This window comes from Carcharodon carcharias, chromosome 21 (genome assembly GCF_017639515.1).
Source record: "Carcharodon carcharias isolate sCarCar2 chromosome 21, sCarCar2.pri, whole genome shotgun sequence".
NCBI classification, from domain to species: domain Eukaryota; kingdom Metazoa; phylum Chordata; class Chondrichthyes; order Lamniformes; family Lamnidae; genus Carcharodon; species Carcharodon carcharias.
Window position 1 is genome coordinate 80999435 of NC_054487.1, and position 18919 is coordinate 81018353.

Consider the following 18919-nt stretch of genomic DNA (forward strand, 5'->3'; position numbering starts at 1 on the left):
AAAATAAAACGTGCTGTGTTGCGGAATCCAATCTCTGCGAAGTGAGGTTTTCTCCCTCTTTAGATTTCTCTCATTGTCAAAAGTCCAGTCTTTTGCTTGGTGCAAAGCTGGCGGGAGTTTCCCCTCGGTGCATAAGTTCTGCCTGTCTCACTCCCCGTGTCCTCTCTCACTGCCAAACACTTTCAGCAGGCGTGTCTGCTCATTCTGGGAAAGGAAGCTGCCTGTAATTTCTTCTCTTGATAAACACTTGGTAGGGGAAGAGAGAGAGAGAGGAATAACTTAGTGAGCACGGATCTTGCAATTGCAGGAACGTGTGTCCCTGGACAACATGCGGCTGCTCCTGTCGGAATTCAACAGGATCCAATTGTGAAGGAGAGATAGAGAAATCATCGAGATTCCTTATGAAGGAGGCAAATGTGAGTTAATTTTTTTTTAAATGCTGCACGGGCTGCAGAAATGATTATTTTAGTCATTGCTTAATTACACTCAGAAGTATGTGTCCTGGGAGTGAGGGGTCAGAGAGAATGGAGAGCAGGGGGTGACATTTATAGATTAGCATTGGGTACCAGTTTCCACTCCACGTGTGTTGGGTGTGTGGGTTACTGCAGGTGAGTTCCTGGCTGATCAGAGATTTCCATGTTTTATTCTTACAGTCCGATTTTAATGAATCCTGAAAAATATACCTGGAATGAGTGGGCTGTCTTATGAGGAAAGGTTGGACAGACCGGGCTTGTTTCCACTGGAGGTTCAGAAGAGTGAGGGGTGATTTTTGATTGTAGTATACAAGATCCTGAACGGTCTTGAGGAGGTGGACATCGAAGAGATGTGTTCTATTGTGGGAAAGAGCTAGGGGGCACTGTGTTAAAATTAGGGATTGCATTTTTAGGACGGAGATGAGAATTTTTTTTCTCTCCGAGGGTTGTGCGACTTTGGAACCCTCTGCCTCCGAAGGCAGGGTGATTGAATATGTTTAAGGCGGGGTAGATGGATTTTTGTTAAGCGAGGGAATCAAAGATTATAGAGGGTAGATGGGAATGTGAAATTCGAAACACAAACAGATAAGCCATGATCTTATTGAATGGTAGAGCAGGCCCGAGGGGCCGAATGCCTACTTCAGCTCCTATTCCCTAAGTCAGTATGTTCGTAAGCCTCTGTATCTCTCTCTTTCTCACCTTCTCTGCTGTGCAGTGGAAAACCTGGTTGCACACTGTTGCAGTTTGTGGGTAACGTTAAACTTTATTAACTGTTAATTGCTATTCGTCTTTCTTGTATATGTACATTTAACAGGATGTAAGGTGGGAGAAGGGCTAAGATAACAGAATCGGTTGTTTTCCTCCAAAGAGGTTTCGGTTCAGGACTAACTCATCCAGTAGGTCATTGATATGTCGGCTGCTTTCATTAAAGAATAAGTGTTGCTGCAGATTAAAGGCAATGTGCCAACCAGCATGCATTTAAAAAGTTTTGGAAATCGACCCAAGCAATATCTGATTCTAGAATCTATGGTCAATTCAGCTCTGACCCATATGTGCTATAAAAGCCCCATCACATTACCAACAAACTTGCTTGGGAACAGTGCAGAGGTTTTCATTTGGCAGTTTTTATGGTCATTTCATTAGGAGCTATGATAGATTTAGAGATAATCGCATCCATCACAATTTTGCAATGCTTGTCAGATTCAAAGGCTAAATCCTGAGGCTTTTCACAGGAGCCACACATTGGCACAGAACCAAAGGAGGCATTAGGAAAGGTGAGCCAGCACTTGATCAGAGAAGTAGGTTTTCAGGAGCATCTGGAAGGAGGAGGAGGGAGAGAGGCAGAGAGTTTTAGGGAGGGAATTGCAGAGCTTAGGGACCAGAGAGCTGATGGAATGCCAACCTGTGGTAGAGTGATGAAAATCAAGGATGCTCAAGAAGCCAGAATGGAAGTGGTGTAGAGATCCTGGAGGGATGTAGGAGATTACAGAGGTGAGGAGAAGTCGTGGCCATGGAGAAACTCAAAGACAAGACTGAGAATTTTCAAATCAAGGGGTTGGTGTAGCAGGAGCCAATTTAACACAGGGGGGGTGTTAGGAAACCAGTGAACAGAAAACAGGACTTAGTGAATGAGCAAACAATGGTGGTGTTGGTGGTGTGTTACAGTTCACTCGGGGAGTCTGAGTTGCTGTGGCAACATACGCTTTTACATGCACGCTGTAGTCTGGAGTTATTGATAGTGGATGGTGGAGGCTCCAACTTTCTTTCCATCACTTGGTTGACCAGAAATCTGCCTGTTCTTATAGTCTGGCATGGGCATGTGTTGGAAGGATTTGCAAGTTGACACACAACTTGTCTGACTGAGTTATAAACGTGCCTTCATTAGCCATCAAGTCCTGGAGTGGGACTTCAACCCGGAGCTTCTGGCTCAGAGGCAGGGACACCACCCACTGGGCCACAAGACTTAAGCATGCAGTTAAGTCAACAAATATTACAATAAACTAGCTGATATAATGTGACATTGTTCATGTGTAGCACGAGTGGTGGTGACGGAAGGGGAAAGGACATAAATGATGCCTGAAAGTTTATTTGGCCTGCCCTTTTAAGGGAACTCCTCCGAAAAGGATGTTGAAGTCATTGTAGCTATTCGTAAGCGTATGTGTCAGTTGTGACTCAGTTAGCAGTACTCTTGCCCTGTCCTATTCCGGGGCTTGAATGCAAAAATGAAGGCTGACACTCCAGTGCAGTGTGGAGGGGATGCTGCTTTGTCGGAGGTGCTGTTTTTGGGATGAGAAGCTGAACTGAAGCCCAGTCTGGCTTAACAAAAACAGAATTACCTGGAAAAACTCAGCAGGTCTGGCAGCATCGGCGGAGAAGAAAAGAGTTGACGTTTCGAGTCCTCATGACCCTTCAACAGAACTGATCTTTCTTTACAAGGAGAGGGAGATATAAGCTGGTTTAGGGGGGGAGGGGGGTGGGGGTGGGGGGTGGGGGAGGGGTGGGGTGGGGGAAGTGGAGGGGGGGTGTTAGGGTAGGAGCAGATCATCAAAAGATGTCACAGACAAAAGAACAAAAGAACACAGAGGTGTTGAAGTTGGCGATATTATCTAAACGAATGTGCTAATTAAGAATGGATGATAGGGCACTCAAGGTATAGCTCTAGTGGGGGTGGGGGAGCATAAAAGATTTAAAAATAATGGAAATAGGTGGGAAAAGAAAAATCTATATAAATTATTGGAAAAAAAAAACAAAAGGAAGGGAGAAGAAACAGAAAGGGGTGGGGATGGAGGAGGGAGCTCAAGACCTAAAGTTGTTGAATTCAATATTCAGTCCGGAAGGCTGTAAGGTGCCTAGTCGGAAGATGAGGTGCTGTTCCTCCAGTTTGCGTTGGGCTTCACTGGAACAATGCAGCAGGCCAAGGACAGACATGTGGGCAAGAGAGCATGGTGGAGTGTTAAAATGGCAAGCGACAGGGAGGTTTGGGTCATTCTTGTGGACAGACCGCAGGTGTTCTGCAAAGCGGTTGCCCAGTTTACGTTTGGTCTGTCCAATGTAGAGGAGACCGCATTGGGAGCAACGAATACAGTAGACTAAGTTGGGGGAAATGCAAGTGAAATGCTGCTTCACTTGAAAGGAGTGTTTGAGGCCTTGGACGGTGAGGAGAGAGGAAGTGAAGGGGCAGGTGTTACATCTTTTGCGTGGGCATGGGGAGGTGCCATAGGTGGGGGTGATGGAGGAGTGGACCAGGGTGTCCCGGAGGGAACGATCCCTACGAAATGCTGACAGGGGGGGTAAAGGGAAGATGTGTTTGGTGGTGGCATCATGCTGGAGTTGGCGGAAATGGCGGAGGATGATCCTTTGAATGCGGAGGCTGGTGGGGTGATAAGTGAGGACAAGGGGGACCCTATCATGTTTCTGGGAGGGAGGAGAAGGCGTGAGGGCGGATGCGCGGGAGATGGGCTGGACACGGTTGAGGGCCCTGTCAACGACCGTGGGTGGAAAACCTCGGTTAAGGAAGAAGGAAGACATGTCAGAGGAACTGTTTTTGAAGGTAGCATCATCGGAACAGATGCGACGGAGGTGAAGGAACTGAGAGAATGGGATGGAGTCCTTACAGGAAGCGGGGTGTGAGGAGCTGTTGTCGAGGTAGTTGTGGGAGTCGGTAGGCTTGTAATGGATATTGGTGGACAGTCTATCACCAGAGATTGAGACAGAAAGGTCAAGGAAGGGAAGGGAAGTGTCAGAGATGGACCACGTGAAAATTCTTGGGCGGTTGTGAAAGATCCCATGGCACTACAGGTCGTGCATCCTTTAAATGTAAATCCAAAAACCAAACACATCCAAAAATCCACACTTTTACTGAACCTCATCAATCTTTAGCGCGGGAAGTCTAGTTGCTTGTCTGCACTGTTTACGTTGTGATTTTTGCGGTGAACATGTCAAAAAGAAACTTATTATTTATTATTCAGTGATATATCTTACCTTTCTAGCCATTTTATTGACTTTAGATTATAGCTAGCCTAGGTTTAGGCTATTGTAATGTAAATTTATATACAGTATCCGAAAACTGAAATGACCTGAAATCCAAAATGCAATCGGCCCCAAGAGTTTCAGGTAAGGGATACTCGAGCTACGTTTTGAAGAAAAGCAGGCCTGTGGCCCCCGGCCAGCATCATATAAACAGATTATCTGATCATTATCACATTGCTGCTTGTGGGAGCTTGTGCATAAACTTGCTGCTGTGTTTCCTACATTACAACAGTGGCCACACTTCAAAAGTGCTTAACAAAAACAAAACCAAAAATACCTGGAAAAACTCAGCAAGTCTGGCAGCATCGGCAGAGAGGAGCACAGTTGACATTTCGAGTCCGCATGACTCTTCATCAGAACAGTAGTTCTGTTGAAGAGTTATGCGGACTCGAAACGTGAACTGTGTTCCTCTCCACCGATGCTGCCAGACCTGCTGAGTTTTTCCAGGTATTTTTGTTTCTGTTTTTGTTTTGGAGTTCCAGCATCCACAGTTCTTTGCTTTTATCTTCAAAAGTGCTTAATTGGTTGTAAAGTGCTTTGAGGTGTCCTGTAGTTGTGAAAGGTGCCAGATAAATGCAAAACTTCCTTTCTTGCTGACATAAATTAACATTAGTAAATGGTATATCAATAACTCTTTTCCTTCATATACAGTTTAATATATATGTATATAAATGGGCATTTTTCTGTTGAAATACTGAAGCTTCTATGGCAAATGCAAGGTGAATGCAATCACACAGACTGACCACTATTAGCAATTGGCAAAACGAGGATCAGCAGCTCAGTTATTCTTGCTGACATTCCTGACTGTGCAGTGCAGGTTTTGAGTTACAATCCAAATGGAATAATTCCCTAAAGCATTCCTGGTCTGGCAAAGCAGCTAAGTGGTTTGACCTGAAGCACTGCATTATTGCTAGATAAAAATCAGGCTCCTTCCACAACACATTGTTTAGCCTAGGGTAGCAGGATTGTTCTGACTAATATGGGACTATGTGCACTGGTGACCAGCCTGTAACAAGCAATGGAATTTAAATAGTTGCTTCCCCGTATCATTACGATTTACCTTGCAAAGCAGAGTTTAAAATGTTTTGTAATGTTCTTTCAGATATTTTATGAATAACGTATATTTTTCCAAAAAAAAACCCCAAAAAAAGCAGAGCAAGGTGCCTTGCAAATAGGGGAATGGACATCTGGAGTTCCTCTTGCCTTTGCCATCACAGTTTGGTGCGTGTAATTGGAGTGAAGCCCCTTAAAGATAGAATGAGAGAAGTTACGTCGTCTCTCCTATCAAACTCCCATCTTACACCCTCTATAAGTGAACCCTCAGTGTTGGCTGTGGCTCGGTGGTCTCGCACTCTTACATCTGAGTGAGAAGGCAGGGGTCTAAGTTCCTCTCTGGAACTTGAGGGCAATTATCTAAACTGGCAATGCCAGTGCAGTACTGAGGGAGTGTCACACTATTGGAGGTGTTACCCTTTGGTTGGAACCTTAAAACAAGGCCCTGCCTGTTCTCTCAGGTGGTAAGAGATGTAAAAGATCCCATGATATCATTTTGAAGAAGAGCAGGGGGGTTATCCCTGGAGTCCTGGTTGCTATTTATACCCCAACCAAAATCACAAAAAAACAGATTATCTGGTAATGATCACATTACCATTTGTGGAAGCTAGCTAGGGTTGCCAACTCCGATCAAATGTATTCCTAGAGGTTTCATCACACGATTTGCCCCCACGCTCCAGCCATTAGTCGGCCAACACATCCAATTCAATGAAGAGAGGTAGGAGGATTCTCATGAGGAGCATTAAAGACCAGCATGGACCATTGGGCCAAATGGCCTGGTTCGGTGCTATAAATATCATGTCAAATCTTCTCGCCTAATGGTACCTAACCAGTATTTTAATTTAATATAATCTCCTTCAAAAGAGTCATGCAGACTCAAAATGTTAACTCTGTTTCTTTCTGCACAGATGCTGAGTCTTTTCCAGCATGTTTTTATTTCAGATTCCCAGCATCTGCAGTATTTTGCTTTTATTTTATATTTCAATTTGGTTTCATTCTGATTGGCTAGGAAATGCGACAGGCTGTGATCCAACATAGCTACCTGGTTGGGTCAGCCGTATCCTCAATCACATCAATGTCATGTTAATCATTGAATCATAGAGTGACGCAGTACAGAAGGAGGCCATTCAGCCCATTGTGCCTGTGCCGGCTCTGTGAAAGATTTATCCAGTCATTCCCCTGCTCTTTCCCCACAGCCCTGCAGATTTTTCCCTTGCAAGTATTTGTCCAATTCCCTTGTGAAAGTTATTATTGAATCTGCTTCCACCATCCTTTCAGGCAGCGCATTCCAGAGCACAACAACTCACTGGTCCCCAGAGAGCAGTGGAGGCTGGATTATTGAACATATTCACGGCTGAGTTAGACAGGGATCAAGGGTTATGGGGGTGGCGGGGGGTGGTGGGGGGTGTGTGTGTGTGTGTGTGTGTGTGTGTGTGTGTGTGTGTGTGTGTGTGTGTGTGTGTGTGTGTTTGGCAGGCAGGAAAGTGGAGCTCAGGCCACAATCAGATCAGCCATGATCTTCATGAATGGTGCAACAGGCTTGAGGGGCCCAATGACCTTCTCCTGCTCCAATCTCTTATGATCCTATGATCTGCTTAAAATATTTTTTTTTCTTCATCTGGCCTCTGGCTTTTTTTTTACCAGGTACTTGAAATCTGTGTCCTCTGCTTATTAATCGCACTACCAATAGAAACAGTTTCTCCTTATTTACTTGATCTAAATGCTCCACAATTTTAAACGCCTCTATCAAATTGCCCCTTAACCTTCTGTGCTCTGAGGAAGACAACCCCAGCTTCTCCAGTTTTTCCATTCAACTTACATCAAATATGCATTCCTATTTATTCTTGTATTTAAGAAGTTTTCCCTGAAAGATCCTGGAATTTTGAAAAGAGGTTCAGGGGATCCCGGCAACCGATGGAGCAACTTGCAAACAAAAGGAGTGACTCTCGGAGCTGGATCACCTGGCACAGGGTTGTGTTAATTATCTGACTTAATATCATCCCTGGTCCAAACCAAGGGCCAACTTGATTTTGAGGCGACCAATGTGTAAAGATAGATAGATGGATAGGTAGATAGATGGCTAGATAGATAGATGGCTAGATAGATAGATGGATAGAAAGATAGATGGATAGATAGATAGATAGATGGATAGAAAGATAGATGGATAGATAGATAGATGGACGGACGGATGGACTGATAATTGGTTTATTGAAAAATCATCATGGTGGCAGGTGCCAAATTGTGATGATAATTCAGATAAAACATAACATAGATGTAGATAATCATTAAGATAGTAAAAGGATTAATTGTACAATTATGAGAATACCAACGTGTGAATATGCAAGAATCAGGTAAATGATTGAAACATCCCACAGGACTTTTGTGAATGCGAACAAGTGTAAACCCAAAGTCTGGAGCATAGGAAGAAGGAAGGAACTAGCATCACTGATGCTGCTTATCATGTCCTCACATCCATTGTTGTTACATCAGCAAACACAGTCACTATTTCTCGCCCAGCTAAGTAGCACAAACGGTACAGGTGTTGAATGTTCAGTTAATCTGAGGCAGAGAGGGCCTCAATTTAGCATCTCTTTAGAATGACTGCACCTGTGGCCATGTGGAACTCACTCAGTACTGCACTGAAGCTTCAGGCTAAGTTCTAGTCCTGAATTGGGACTTGAGTTCACAACCTTCTGACTCAGAGGTTAGAGTGTTACTGACTGAGCCTAGCTTACACAGCACTTTGCCCTAGAGTTCGGCCACGTCCTGATTCCATGCTTACACTGTAACCTTAGGGTCAATTGATGTCGCTATGAAATGATGTTGCTTTGCACTGACTGCAGTGTAAATGAAACCTATATCCTCCTGAGGATACATGTATAAAGAATCATGCGAATCCATTTCAAAAACACAAAAGACTGATATTTGGTGTGCTAGAGTCAGTAGACCTACAGCCAATGATATTTTCTGTTTTGTCTGCAACTATGCATAATGCCTCTGGCATCTATTTTTGCCAGGTATTTTGTGCTTAAAGTTCAGTGTTACAAATTGGCCAAATGCCTGATTTATACAGTCCCATGACTGAACCACAACTGTTCACATATTGTTAGACTCAATTTGAGTCTTACTTTGGACTAGGAACAAGTATAAGTTACAAAGCCATGCCGAGTCAAAACACAAGTGTAAATTAGGACAAAATGCAATTGTACTAAAGTGTTAAAAATTAAACATAGTGTTAAGTTGAGAGGAACTATTCCTCCAGCCCAACAATCCTCTGAGATCACTAAGCCCCTCCAATTCTGACCCCTTGTACATCCCCAATTTTAATTGCTCCACCATTGGTGACCACGCCTTAAGCTGTCAAGGCCCTTAGCTCTGGAATTCCCTCCCTAAAGCTCTCTGACTCACTACCTCTCTCCTCCTTTAAAACATACTCCCTAAAGCCTACCACCATCTGTCTTAGCATCTCCTTATGTGGCTCAGTGTCAAATGTTTTCTAACAGTTCTCCTGTGAAGTGCCTTGAGGGTGTTTGACAACATTAAAGGTGCTATATAAATGCAAGTTGTTTTTGTTGTTGGTTGGTGGAGAACCTTTGTTCCAAACTGAACAGCAATGCCAATAGGCAGTTACTGAAAGAATCATAGAGGATAGAAGGAGACCATTCAGCACTTTGTACCTGTGCCAGATCTATGAAAGATTTATCCAGTTAGGCCCTTTTCCCCTGTTCTTTCCCCATATCCTGCAAAAGTTTCTCTTTTTCCCTCCCTAACAGCACTGTGGCTGTACCTAAACCATATGGACTGCAGCAGTTCAAGAAGGCAGCTCACCACCACCTTCTCAAGGGCAGTTAGGGATGGGCAGTAAACGCTGGGCCTAGCCAGTGACACCCACATTCCATGAATGAATAAAAAAAGGATATATCCAACTACGTTTGAAAGTTTTGCTTTTTGCCTCAGGATAAGGCTTTGGCTATTTAGGACTGAGATGAAGAGAAACTTCTTCACTCAGAGGATTGTGAGTGTTTGAAATTCTCTACCCAGGAGAGCTGTGGATGCTCAATCGTTGAGGATATTCAAAACTGAGATTGATAGATTTTTTGGATTCTGAGGGAACTAAGGGATATGGGTTCATGCAGGAAGGTGGAGCCGAGGTCGAAGGTGAGCCATGATCTTATTGAATGATGAAGCAGGCTAGAAGAGGCTACTCCTCTTTCGAACTCCGAATGCTCTTGCAGAACACAAAGCCCACAAGCTTCTCTTCTTCTTTCTACTTATTGATCTACATCTACACACTGCCACACCACCATTCTGATTTGCACTTTGCAGTTCATTGAAAGGAGGCCCCTTGGGTTAGTTCTGGGAGCCCATGTTCTCCAGAGGGCCCAATGTGTGAATGCCTCCGTTAAGCAGGATGGAGGGTCCCAGGTTGCAAGCTGAGAATTTTCCACAATGTAGAGATTGCAAGCCTGACTCCTTGCTGACAAGGTCAAACTGGCCCTATAATGCTTCAAAAGAATTCAATAAAATGGTAAATTCCCAGTAGGACAGCTGCCAGACTCTTGATGCAAACTCTCAGCTGCTTTAGAACTCCGCTTGCCAATTCCTATTTTAACAAAATTCCAGGTATCTGTGTGGAGCCTGCCAACATTTAACTCAGTTCATCTGTGGTTAGAAAATCCACTACATTGCAGGCCAATAATTGAGATGAGCAGAAGGAACAAAGGATTACATCTCATTTGCATCTAGACCGACCCCAAGAAGGTTCATTTGTCAGTCAGAATTAAATTGCTGAGTTGAGATACACAAGAACACAATAAATAGGAGCAGGTGTCGGTCCCCTCCAGCCTGCTGTACCATTCAGAAAGAGCGTCGCTGATCTGACTGTGGCCTCAACTCCACATTCCTATCTTCCACCCACCTTGACCCCCTTGTCCATCAAAACTCTGTCTATCTCAGCCTTAAATAAATTCAATGACCCAACCTCCTCTGCTTTTTTGGGGAAGATTCCACACACTAACCACCCTGTGAGAGAAAGAAATTCTCCTCATCTCAGTAATGGGAGACTCCTAATTTTCAAACTGTGTCCCCTAGTTCTAGTTCCCCCCCAACAAGGGGAAGCAGCCTCTCAGCATCCACCCTGTCAAGTCCCCTCAGGAGCTTACATGCTTCAACAAGATCACCTCTCGTTCTTCTAAACTCCATTGGGCATAGGCCCAACCTGCTCAACCTTTCCTTGGCTAACCCCTCAACCCAGCAACCAGTGAACGAGTGACTCTTCTCTGAACAGCTTCTAATTATATCTTCAGTTTTCTGAGCTGCGAATTGCAGAAACTTTGGGTGTAGGGTTATTTGTGTTGTAGATTCAGTGTGAATATGAAGCAACTCTGGCTTTGCATCAAGGGCTCGGCTGGTGCGGTGTAAATCAGGAGTCAAGTCCTCAACTAATTTTGAAGTGGAAGTGGAGTGAAGTGAGACTAGATCATTCAAGGAGGCTCGATCTCAACATAGAATTACGTAGTGCAGGTTGGGGGACAGGGAGGTGATGGGGGCACAGAGGAGGGACATTCAGCCCATCGTGCCTGTGCCAGCTCTTTGAAAGAGTTATCCACTTTGTCCTAGCCCCCAGTGCTCTTTCCTCATAGCCCTCCAATCAGTTTCCTTATTTTCACTATTCCAGTTTGGACCCTGACTTTCTTTAAACTCTATCTGAGTCATTGTACAAAGTGAAGTTGTTCAGCAGCAAGACTATGGTCATGTAGTGTACCTGCACATGTTCACACTCAGCCAGTTACCAGTCTCTTGTTTGCCAGCTCAGCAGCCAATGACAGTGTTATCATTTTGATCTGTGCCAATGAGTTGACATTGCTCTGTCTCAGCCTAGCTGACTAGCATGGACCAACATATTAGTCTGGATGAGTGGGTAAGAACGTGGCAGACGGAATACAATGTGGTGAAGTGTGAAGTTGTTCACTTTGGTAGGGAAAATAAAAAAGCAGAAGATTTTTTGAATGATGAGAGACTGGAAAATGTTTTCATTCAAAGAAACCGAGTGTCCTTGTACATGAATCACAGAAAGTTAACATGCTGGTACAGTAGGTAAGAAGCAAATGGTATCTTAACATTTTGTTACAAAGAGATTGGAGTATAAGATAAAGAAGTCTCACTACAATTATACAAGGCACCGATGAGGCCAGACCTGGCGTACTATGTGTGCATCTTTGTTCTCCTTACTTAAGGATAGGGTTGCCAACTCTCCAGGATTGGCCTGGAGTTTCCAGGTATTGAAAATGCATCTCCAGGACACTGCTGTATGCAACCCTGGAGAAAAATCATCAGGACATTAAAAGAAATCGTTTTTTTTGTCATTTTCTTTGAACATTTCTCTTTACCAGATGTAAAAACATTGAAAATGGGGAAGAAGGCTGTTTGGCTGATAGCCAAGCATCATCCATTTGGGAAATGAGTCCTTCTGCTTTCTAACTGATGTAGGAAGGCAGTACATCACTAGGATGGATGTGTTGGCTGACTGGTGGCTGAAGTGTCGGAGCAAGTCATGGGATGAAACTTCCAGGAATACATTTAATCACAGTTGACAACCCTATATTTAAGAAAGGATAAATGTTCCCTAGACAAAAACAGAATTACCTGGAAAAACTCAGCAGGTCTGGCAGCATCGGCGGAGAAGAAAAGAGTTGACGTTTCGAGTCCTCATGAAGGGTCATGAATCCTCATGAAGTCCTCATGAGGACTCGAAACGTCAACTCTTTTCTTCTCCGCCGATGCTGCCAGACCTGTTGAGTTTTTCCAGGTAATTCTGTTTTTGTTTTGGATTTCCAGCATCCGCAGTTTTTTTTGTTTTTAAACATTCACTAGCGTTAGTGAAATTAAAGTTCATTAGATTCATTCCTAGGATGAGGGGTTGCCTTATGAGCAGAGACTGAGTAAACTAGGCATATGTTCCATTGGGGTTAGAAGAATGAGAGGTGGAGAAAATGTTTCCCCTTGTGGAGGGAACTAGAACATGGGAGCACAGCCTCAGAAGAATTGGGCCAGCCATTTAGGACAGAGATGAAGAGAAATTTCTTCACTCAAAGGGTTATGAATCTTTTTGAGAGAGAGAGTTGTGGAAGCTCAGTCATTGAGTATGTTCAAGACAGATGTTGATCGATTTTTGTATCATAAGGGTATTATGAGATTTGGGGATAGTGCAGGAAGGTGGATTTGAGATAGAAGAGCAACTATGATCTTATTAAATGGCGGAGTAGGCTTGAGGGGCTAAATGGCCTACTCCAACTCATATTTCTTATGTTCTATTGTTGAGTTCTATTGTCGAGTATAAATTCATAACTATGACATGAAGGTATCATTTAGAATTCCATTGGATTTACAGCACTAAAAACTGACTGTTCAGCCCAATTGGTCTGTACCAGTGTTTATGCTCCACATGAGTCTCCTCCCACACAAACTCATCTCACCCTAACAGCATATCTTTGCATTGCTTTCTCTTTGATGTGCTTATCTAGCTTCCCCTTAAATGCATTCATGCAATTCATCTCAACCACTCCCGGGGTCAAGAAGTTTCTCCTGAATTCCCCAATGGATTTATTAGTGGCTATCTTATATTGACAGCCCCTAGTTTCGGAAAATCTCCATTGGCTGGTTGCATCTGGTAGAACACCCTACAGTGGGAGCATCAGAAACAGAAAATGGTCATCACTATTCTAACACAGGACCAACACCTGAAAGGTTAACCTATCCAATCCGTCCACTGACCTTGACTCACTTGCTGTGTGTTTCCAGCATTTCCTCTGTTTGTTCCCCATTTCCAACCACTTGCTGATGTCTGAAAGCCAAATAAACTGCAGCCCAGCCCAATCCACAACTAACGTACTCATTTCAGCGGCACTTCTCAAACCATCAGCATTGTTGGTTACAGTTAAGGCAGCCCTGGAATATTCTATTTCCACAATCAGGACTAATACAGTGCCAGTCTTTACTACTGAGCTACACTTCTAGAGACAGCTGTGAAAAGATGGTTCATTGTGGTTTTTCCCCTCGACCTGTGTTTAAGAATTCACTCCCTATCTCCTTCCAGCTCTCCACTGTCCTTCTACTTTCAGACCCACTTTAAAACTCACCTCTGTGACTGATCACTGTTGACTCCCCTCCAAATATCTCCTGTTGTCGTGGTGTCCATATTTAGCCAGTTGTGCTTCTGTGAAGCATCATGGGACAATTTTCCATGTTATGGGTGCTATATAAAGGCAAATTGTCAATTGCCTTCAAAAGAATACCTTCATTTATTCAGAGGAAGTTCACTTAACAAGTATAATACTACAAAATAAACTTTCGACAAAGAGAGTGGATGTTTTTCCAACCTAATAAAATAGAAACACAGAACAGAAAGAGAGGAGGCAATGGCGTAGTAATACAGAAACCCAGGGTAATGCTCTAGGGACTCAGGTTCGAATCCCACCACAGCAGATGGTGAAATTTAAATTCAATAAAAGTCTGGAATTAAAAGTCTAATGATGACCATGAAATCATTACTGATTGTTGTAAAGACCCACCTGGTTCACTAATGTCCTTTAGGGAAGGAAATCTGCCATCCTTACCTGGTCTGGCCTACATGTGACTCCAGACCCACAGCAATGTGGTTGACTCTTAAATGCCCTCTGAAATGTCCTAGCAAGCCACTCAGTTGTACCAAACCACTACAAGATCACAAATAAAGGGATGAAACCGGACAGACCATCCGGCATTGACCTAGGCACCAGAAAAGACAACAGCAAATTCAGCCCTGTCAACCCTGCAAAGTCCTCCTTACTAACATCTGGGGGCTTGTGCCAAAATTAGGAGAGCTGTCTCACAGGCTAGTCAAACAGCAGCCTGACAGCCATCCTCATGGAATCATACCTTGCAGATAATATCCCAAACACCACCATCACCAGCAGAGGTGACAGCACAGTGGTGTACAGGCAGGAGGGAGTTGCCCTAGGAGTCCTCAACATCCACTGCGGACCCCATGAGGTCTCATGGCATCAGGTCAAACATGGACAAGGAAACTTGCTGCTGATTACCACATACCAACACCCCTCCCCGCAACCACCTCCCCCATTCCCCCCCCCTCAGCTGATGAATCAGTGCTCCTCCATGTTGAACACCATTTGAAGGAAGCACTGAGGGTGGCAAGGGCACAGAATGTACTCTGGGTGGGGGACTTCAATGTCCATCGCCTAAAGGACATAGCTGCTAGGCTGGGTCTGTGGCAGTTGGTGAGGGAACCAACAAGATGGGAAAACATACTTGACCTCATCCTCACCAACCTGTCTGCCGCAGATGCATCTATCCATGGCAGTATCAGTAGGAGTGATCACTGCACAGTCCCATCTTCACATTGAGGATACCCTCCATTGTGTTGTGTGGCACTACCACCGTGCTAAATGGGATAGTTTCGAATAGATCTAGAATTCAAAACAGGGTATCCATGAGGCGCTGTGGGCCATCAGCAGCAGCAGAATTGTACTCGAACACAATCTGTAACCTCATGGCCTAGCAAATCCCCCACTCTACCATTACCACAAAGCCAGGGGATCAACCCTGGTTGAATGAAATATGCAGGAGGGCATGCCAGGAGCAGCACCAGGCATACCTAATGTTGAGGTGTCAACCTGGTGAAGCTATAACACAGGACTACTTGCAACATAAACAGCAAGTGATACACAGAGCTAAGTGATTCCACAACTAACGGATCAGATCTAAGCTCTGCAGTCTTGCCACATCCAGGCATGAATGGTGATGGACAGTTAAACAACTCATTGGAAAAGGAGGCTCCACAAATATATCCATCCTCAATGATGGAGGAGCCCAGCACGTCAATGCAAAAGATAAATCTGAAGCATTTGCTACAATCTTCAGCCAGAAATGCTGTGTGGATAATTGATTACAGCCTCCTCCAGAGGTCCTGAGCATCGCAGGTGCCAGCCTTCAGCCAATTTGATTCACTCCACGCGATATCAAGAAACAGCTGAAGGCACTTGATAGTGCAAAGACTATGGGCCCTGACAATATTCTGGCAATAGTAATGAAGACTTGTGCTCCAGAAGTTGCTGCACTCCTAGCCAAGCTGTTTCAGTACAGCTACCACACTGGCATCTAACCGGCTATGTGGAAAATTGCCCAGGTATGTGCTGTACACAAAAAGAAGGATAAATCCAGCCTGGCCAATTACCGCCCCATCAGCCTACTCTCCATCATCAGTAACGTAATGGAAGGGGTCATCAACAGTGCTATCAAGCGGCACCTGTTTAACAATTAAGACAGAGTTAATGTTTCGGGTCCAAATGACTCTTCTTCAGAGAAAAAGAGTCATACGGACTCAAAATGTTGACTCTGTCTTTCTCTCCACAGATGCTGTCAGACCTGCTGAGTTTTTCCCGCATTTTTTGCTTTTGTTTCAGATTTCCAGCATCTGCAGTATTCTGCCTTTATACTTGTTTAACAATAACCTGCTCACTGACGCCCAGTTTGGATTCTGCTAGGGCCACTCAGCTCCTGACCTCATTACAGCCCTGTTTCAAACATGGACAAAAGACCTGAGCTCCCGAGGTGAGGTGAGAGTGACTGCCCTTGACATGAAGGCTGCATTTGACCGAGTGTGGCATCAAGGAGCCCTAGCAAAACTGGAGTCAATGGGAATCGGGGGAAAACTCTCCACTGGTTGGATTCATATCTAGCACAAAGGAAGATGGTTGTGGTTGTTGGAGGTCAGTTATCTCAACTCAGAAGTGGGATATTCAGTGATGATTGCACAATGTTCAGCACCTCTTGCAACTCCTCAGATACTGAAACAGTCCATGTCCAAATTTGGGCTGACAAGTGGCAAGTAACATTCGTGCCACACAAGTGCCAGGCTATGACCATCTCCAACAAGAGAAATCAGACTATTGCCCCTTGATGTTCAATGGCATTACCATCACTGAATCCCCCACTATCAACATTTAGGGGGTTACCATTAACCAGAAACTGAACTGGACTAGCCATATAAATACTGTGGCTCCAAGAACAGGTCAGGGGCTAGGAATCATGCGATGAATAGCCCACCTCCTGCCTCCTCAAAGCCTGTCCACCATCTACAAGGCAAAAGTCAAGAGCATAATGGAATACTCTCCACTTGCCTGGGTGAGTGCAGCTTCCACAACACTCAAGAAGCTTGACACCATCCAGGACAAAGCAACCCACTTGATTGGCACCACATCCACAAACATTCACTCCCTCCACCACTGACACCCAGTAGCAGCAGTGTATACCATCTCCAAAATGCTTTTCAGGAATTCAAGACTCCTTAGACAGCACCTTCCAAACCCATGACCACTACCACCTAGAAGAATAAGGGCAGCAGATAAATGGGAACACCACCGCCTGGAAGTCCCTCCCCAGTCACTCACCATCCTGACTTGGGTATATATCGCCGTTCCTTAAATGTCACTGGGTTAAAACCCTGGAACTCCCTCCCTAACAGCACTGTGGGCATACCTACACTACATGGACTGCAGCAGTTCAAGAAGGCAGCTCACCACCACCTTCTCAAGGGCAATTAGGGATGGGCAATAAATGCTGGCCCAGCCAGCGAAGCCCACATGAATAAAAAAAATGACTAAGATAGTTCATAAAACAACATGTCTGAGAGAGGAAAAGTGACTTTGGACCAATAATTTTTAATGCACTCCACCACTGTATGCCTTCCCCTCCTCATGTCCGGGTCTGTTGTAGATTAGTCAAGCAGGTAATAGGACCAAGCAGACGGTAGCGGAGGAGCCTCAAACTTTGCAGTTTGGCAAACAGGTTTGAGGTGTTTGCAACCTGTGTGGATGTAAACGAGGTCTGCAAGGTGGATGAGCTGACTGGCCATGACACTGTGGTACAGGAAGCCGTTCAAATGGGGGATCAAGTAGGAATGTAATGGTAGTAGGGCATAGTATAATGAGGGGGATTGACATTGTTCTCTGCAGCAAAGAGCAAGAGTCAAGAAGGTCATGTTGTCTGCCCGGTGCCAGGGTTTGGTACATCTGCACAGGGCTGGAGAGGAACATGCAGTGGGAGGGGGAGGATCCTGTTGTCATGGTTCATGTAGGTACCAATGACATAGATGGAACTGGAATGAGGTTCCGCAAAGTCAGTATGAGGAGCTAGGTACCAAATTAAGAACCAGAACCTCAAAGGTAATAATCTCTGGATTATTAACTGAACCAAGTGCAAATTGCATAGGGCAAATAAGATTAGAGAGATGCAGGCGTGGTTCAGAGACTGATGTGGGAGAAGTGGGTTCCGGTTTGTGGGGCATCAACACTGGCGAAAGTGGGAGCTGTACCATTGGGACGGTTTAGACCTGAACTGTGCTGGGACGAGTGTCCTCGCAAATCGCATAACTAGGGAAGTAGAGAGGGCTTTAAACTAAATAAGTTGGGTGAGGGATCAAGTTTGGGTAGAGGTAGCAATTCAAGGTATAGAGTCAAGACAGGAGAGCAAAATAGTCATATGAGAAATGAGGGTCAGAGAATGGCAGGAAGGGACAGAGAGAAAAAAACCTAAGAATACATCAACAGCAAAGACTAGATGTTACAAAGATAACGAAAAGACAAACCTAATGTCTATGTGAACGTACATAGCATTCATAACAAGGTTATTGAATTGATGGTCCTAATTGAAGTGAATAAATGTGGGCGAGGATTTTACTTATGGTGGGTGAGCTGGGCAGGAGCGGGCACGGGCAGGTGCAGAGCCGATCACCGCCCATGATTGGCTGCACGCCGCTATTTTACACAGGCGGGCCAATTAAGGCCCGCCCAGCGTAACGCGCAGCCAGTAGCGCTCAGCGCTACCTTTGCGGGCGGGGGGGGAGGGAGGAGAGTCGGGGCCAGAGCCCTTTCACGCATGCGCACGATAAAGCACAGCAATCTCCCCGAGGCATGGAGCTGCCTCAGGGAGATTGATTGACGATACAAAATTTTAATAAAGGATGTTAAAATTTATTTAACCATGTCCCCTCTCATGTGATAGTGTCACATGAGCTGGGACATGTTTGTAAAGGTGTGGAAATTATTTCATTGATTTTATAATAGCTTCAGGAAACCTCATCCCGCATTCATAACAGCCTTAATAGGCCATTGACATTTCGGCAGGCACACATCTGCCTCTGGCGTGCGCCCACCGAACAAAATATCGAGATGGCGCGTGCTGGCGTGGGGACGCAAGCCTGACGTCATTTTACATGTTGGCGTGTCAGGCCCACCCCGGCATGCCAACCAGAAGATTCAGCCCGTGATCCGATAGCAATTATGGAGACGTGGCTGCAGGACGACAAA

General features: G+C 44.8%; 1 protein-coding gene across 3 annotated transcripts in view; it reads left to right on the top strand.

The window, feature by feature from the left end:
- Positions 1-201: 201 nt before the first annotated feature.
- The window catches only part of kitlga (kit ligand a), a 184274-nt gene continuing 165556 nt past the window's right edge, over positions 202-18919 (top strand). For 2 of the 3 annotated variants that reach the window (XM_041216399.1, XM_041216400.1), the window contains exon 1: positions 216-416. In XM_041216399.1, the coding sequence (XP_041072333.1) occupies positions 402-416 (15 nt within the window). In that variant the 5' untranslated portion in view covers positions 216-401. Of the gene's footprint in view, positions 417-18919 lie in introns of all 3 variants that reach the window. The other variant, XM_041216398.1, reaches the window with a different exon arrangement.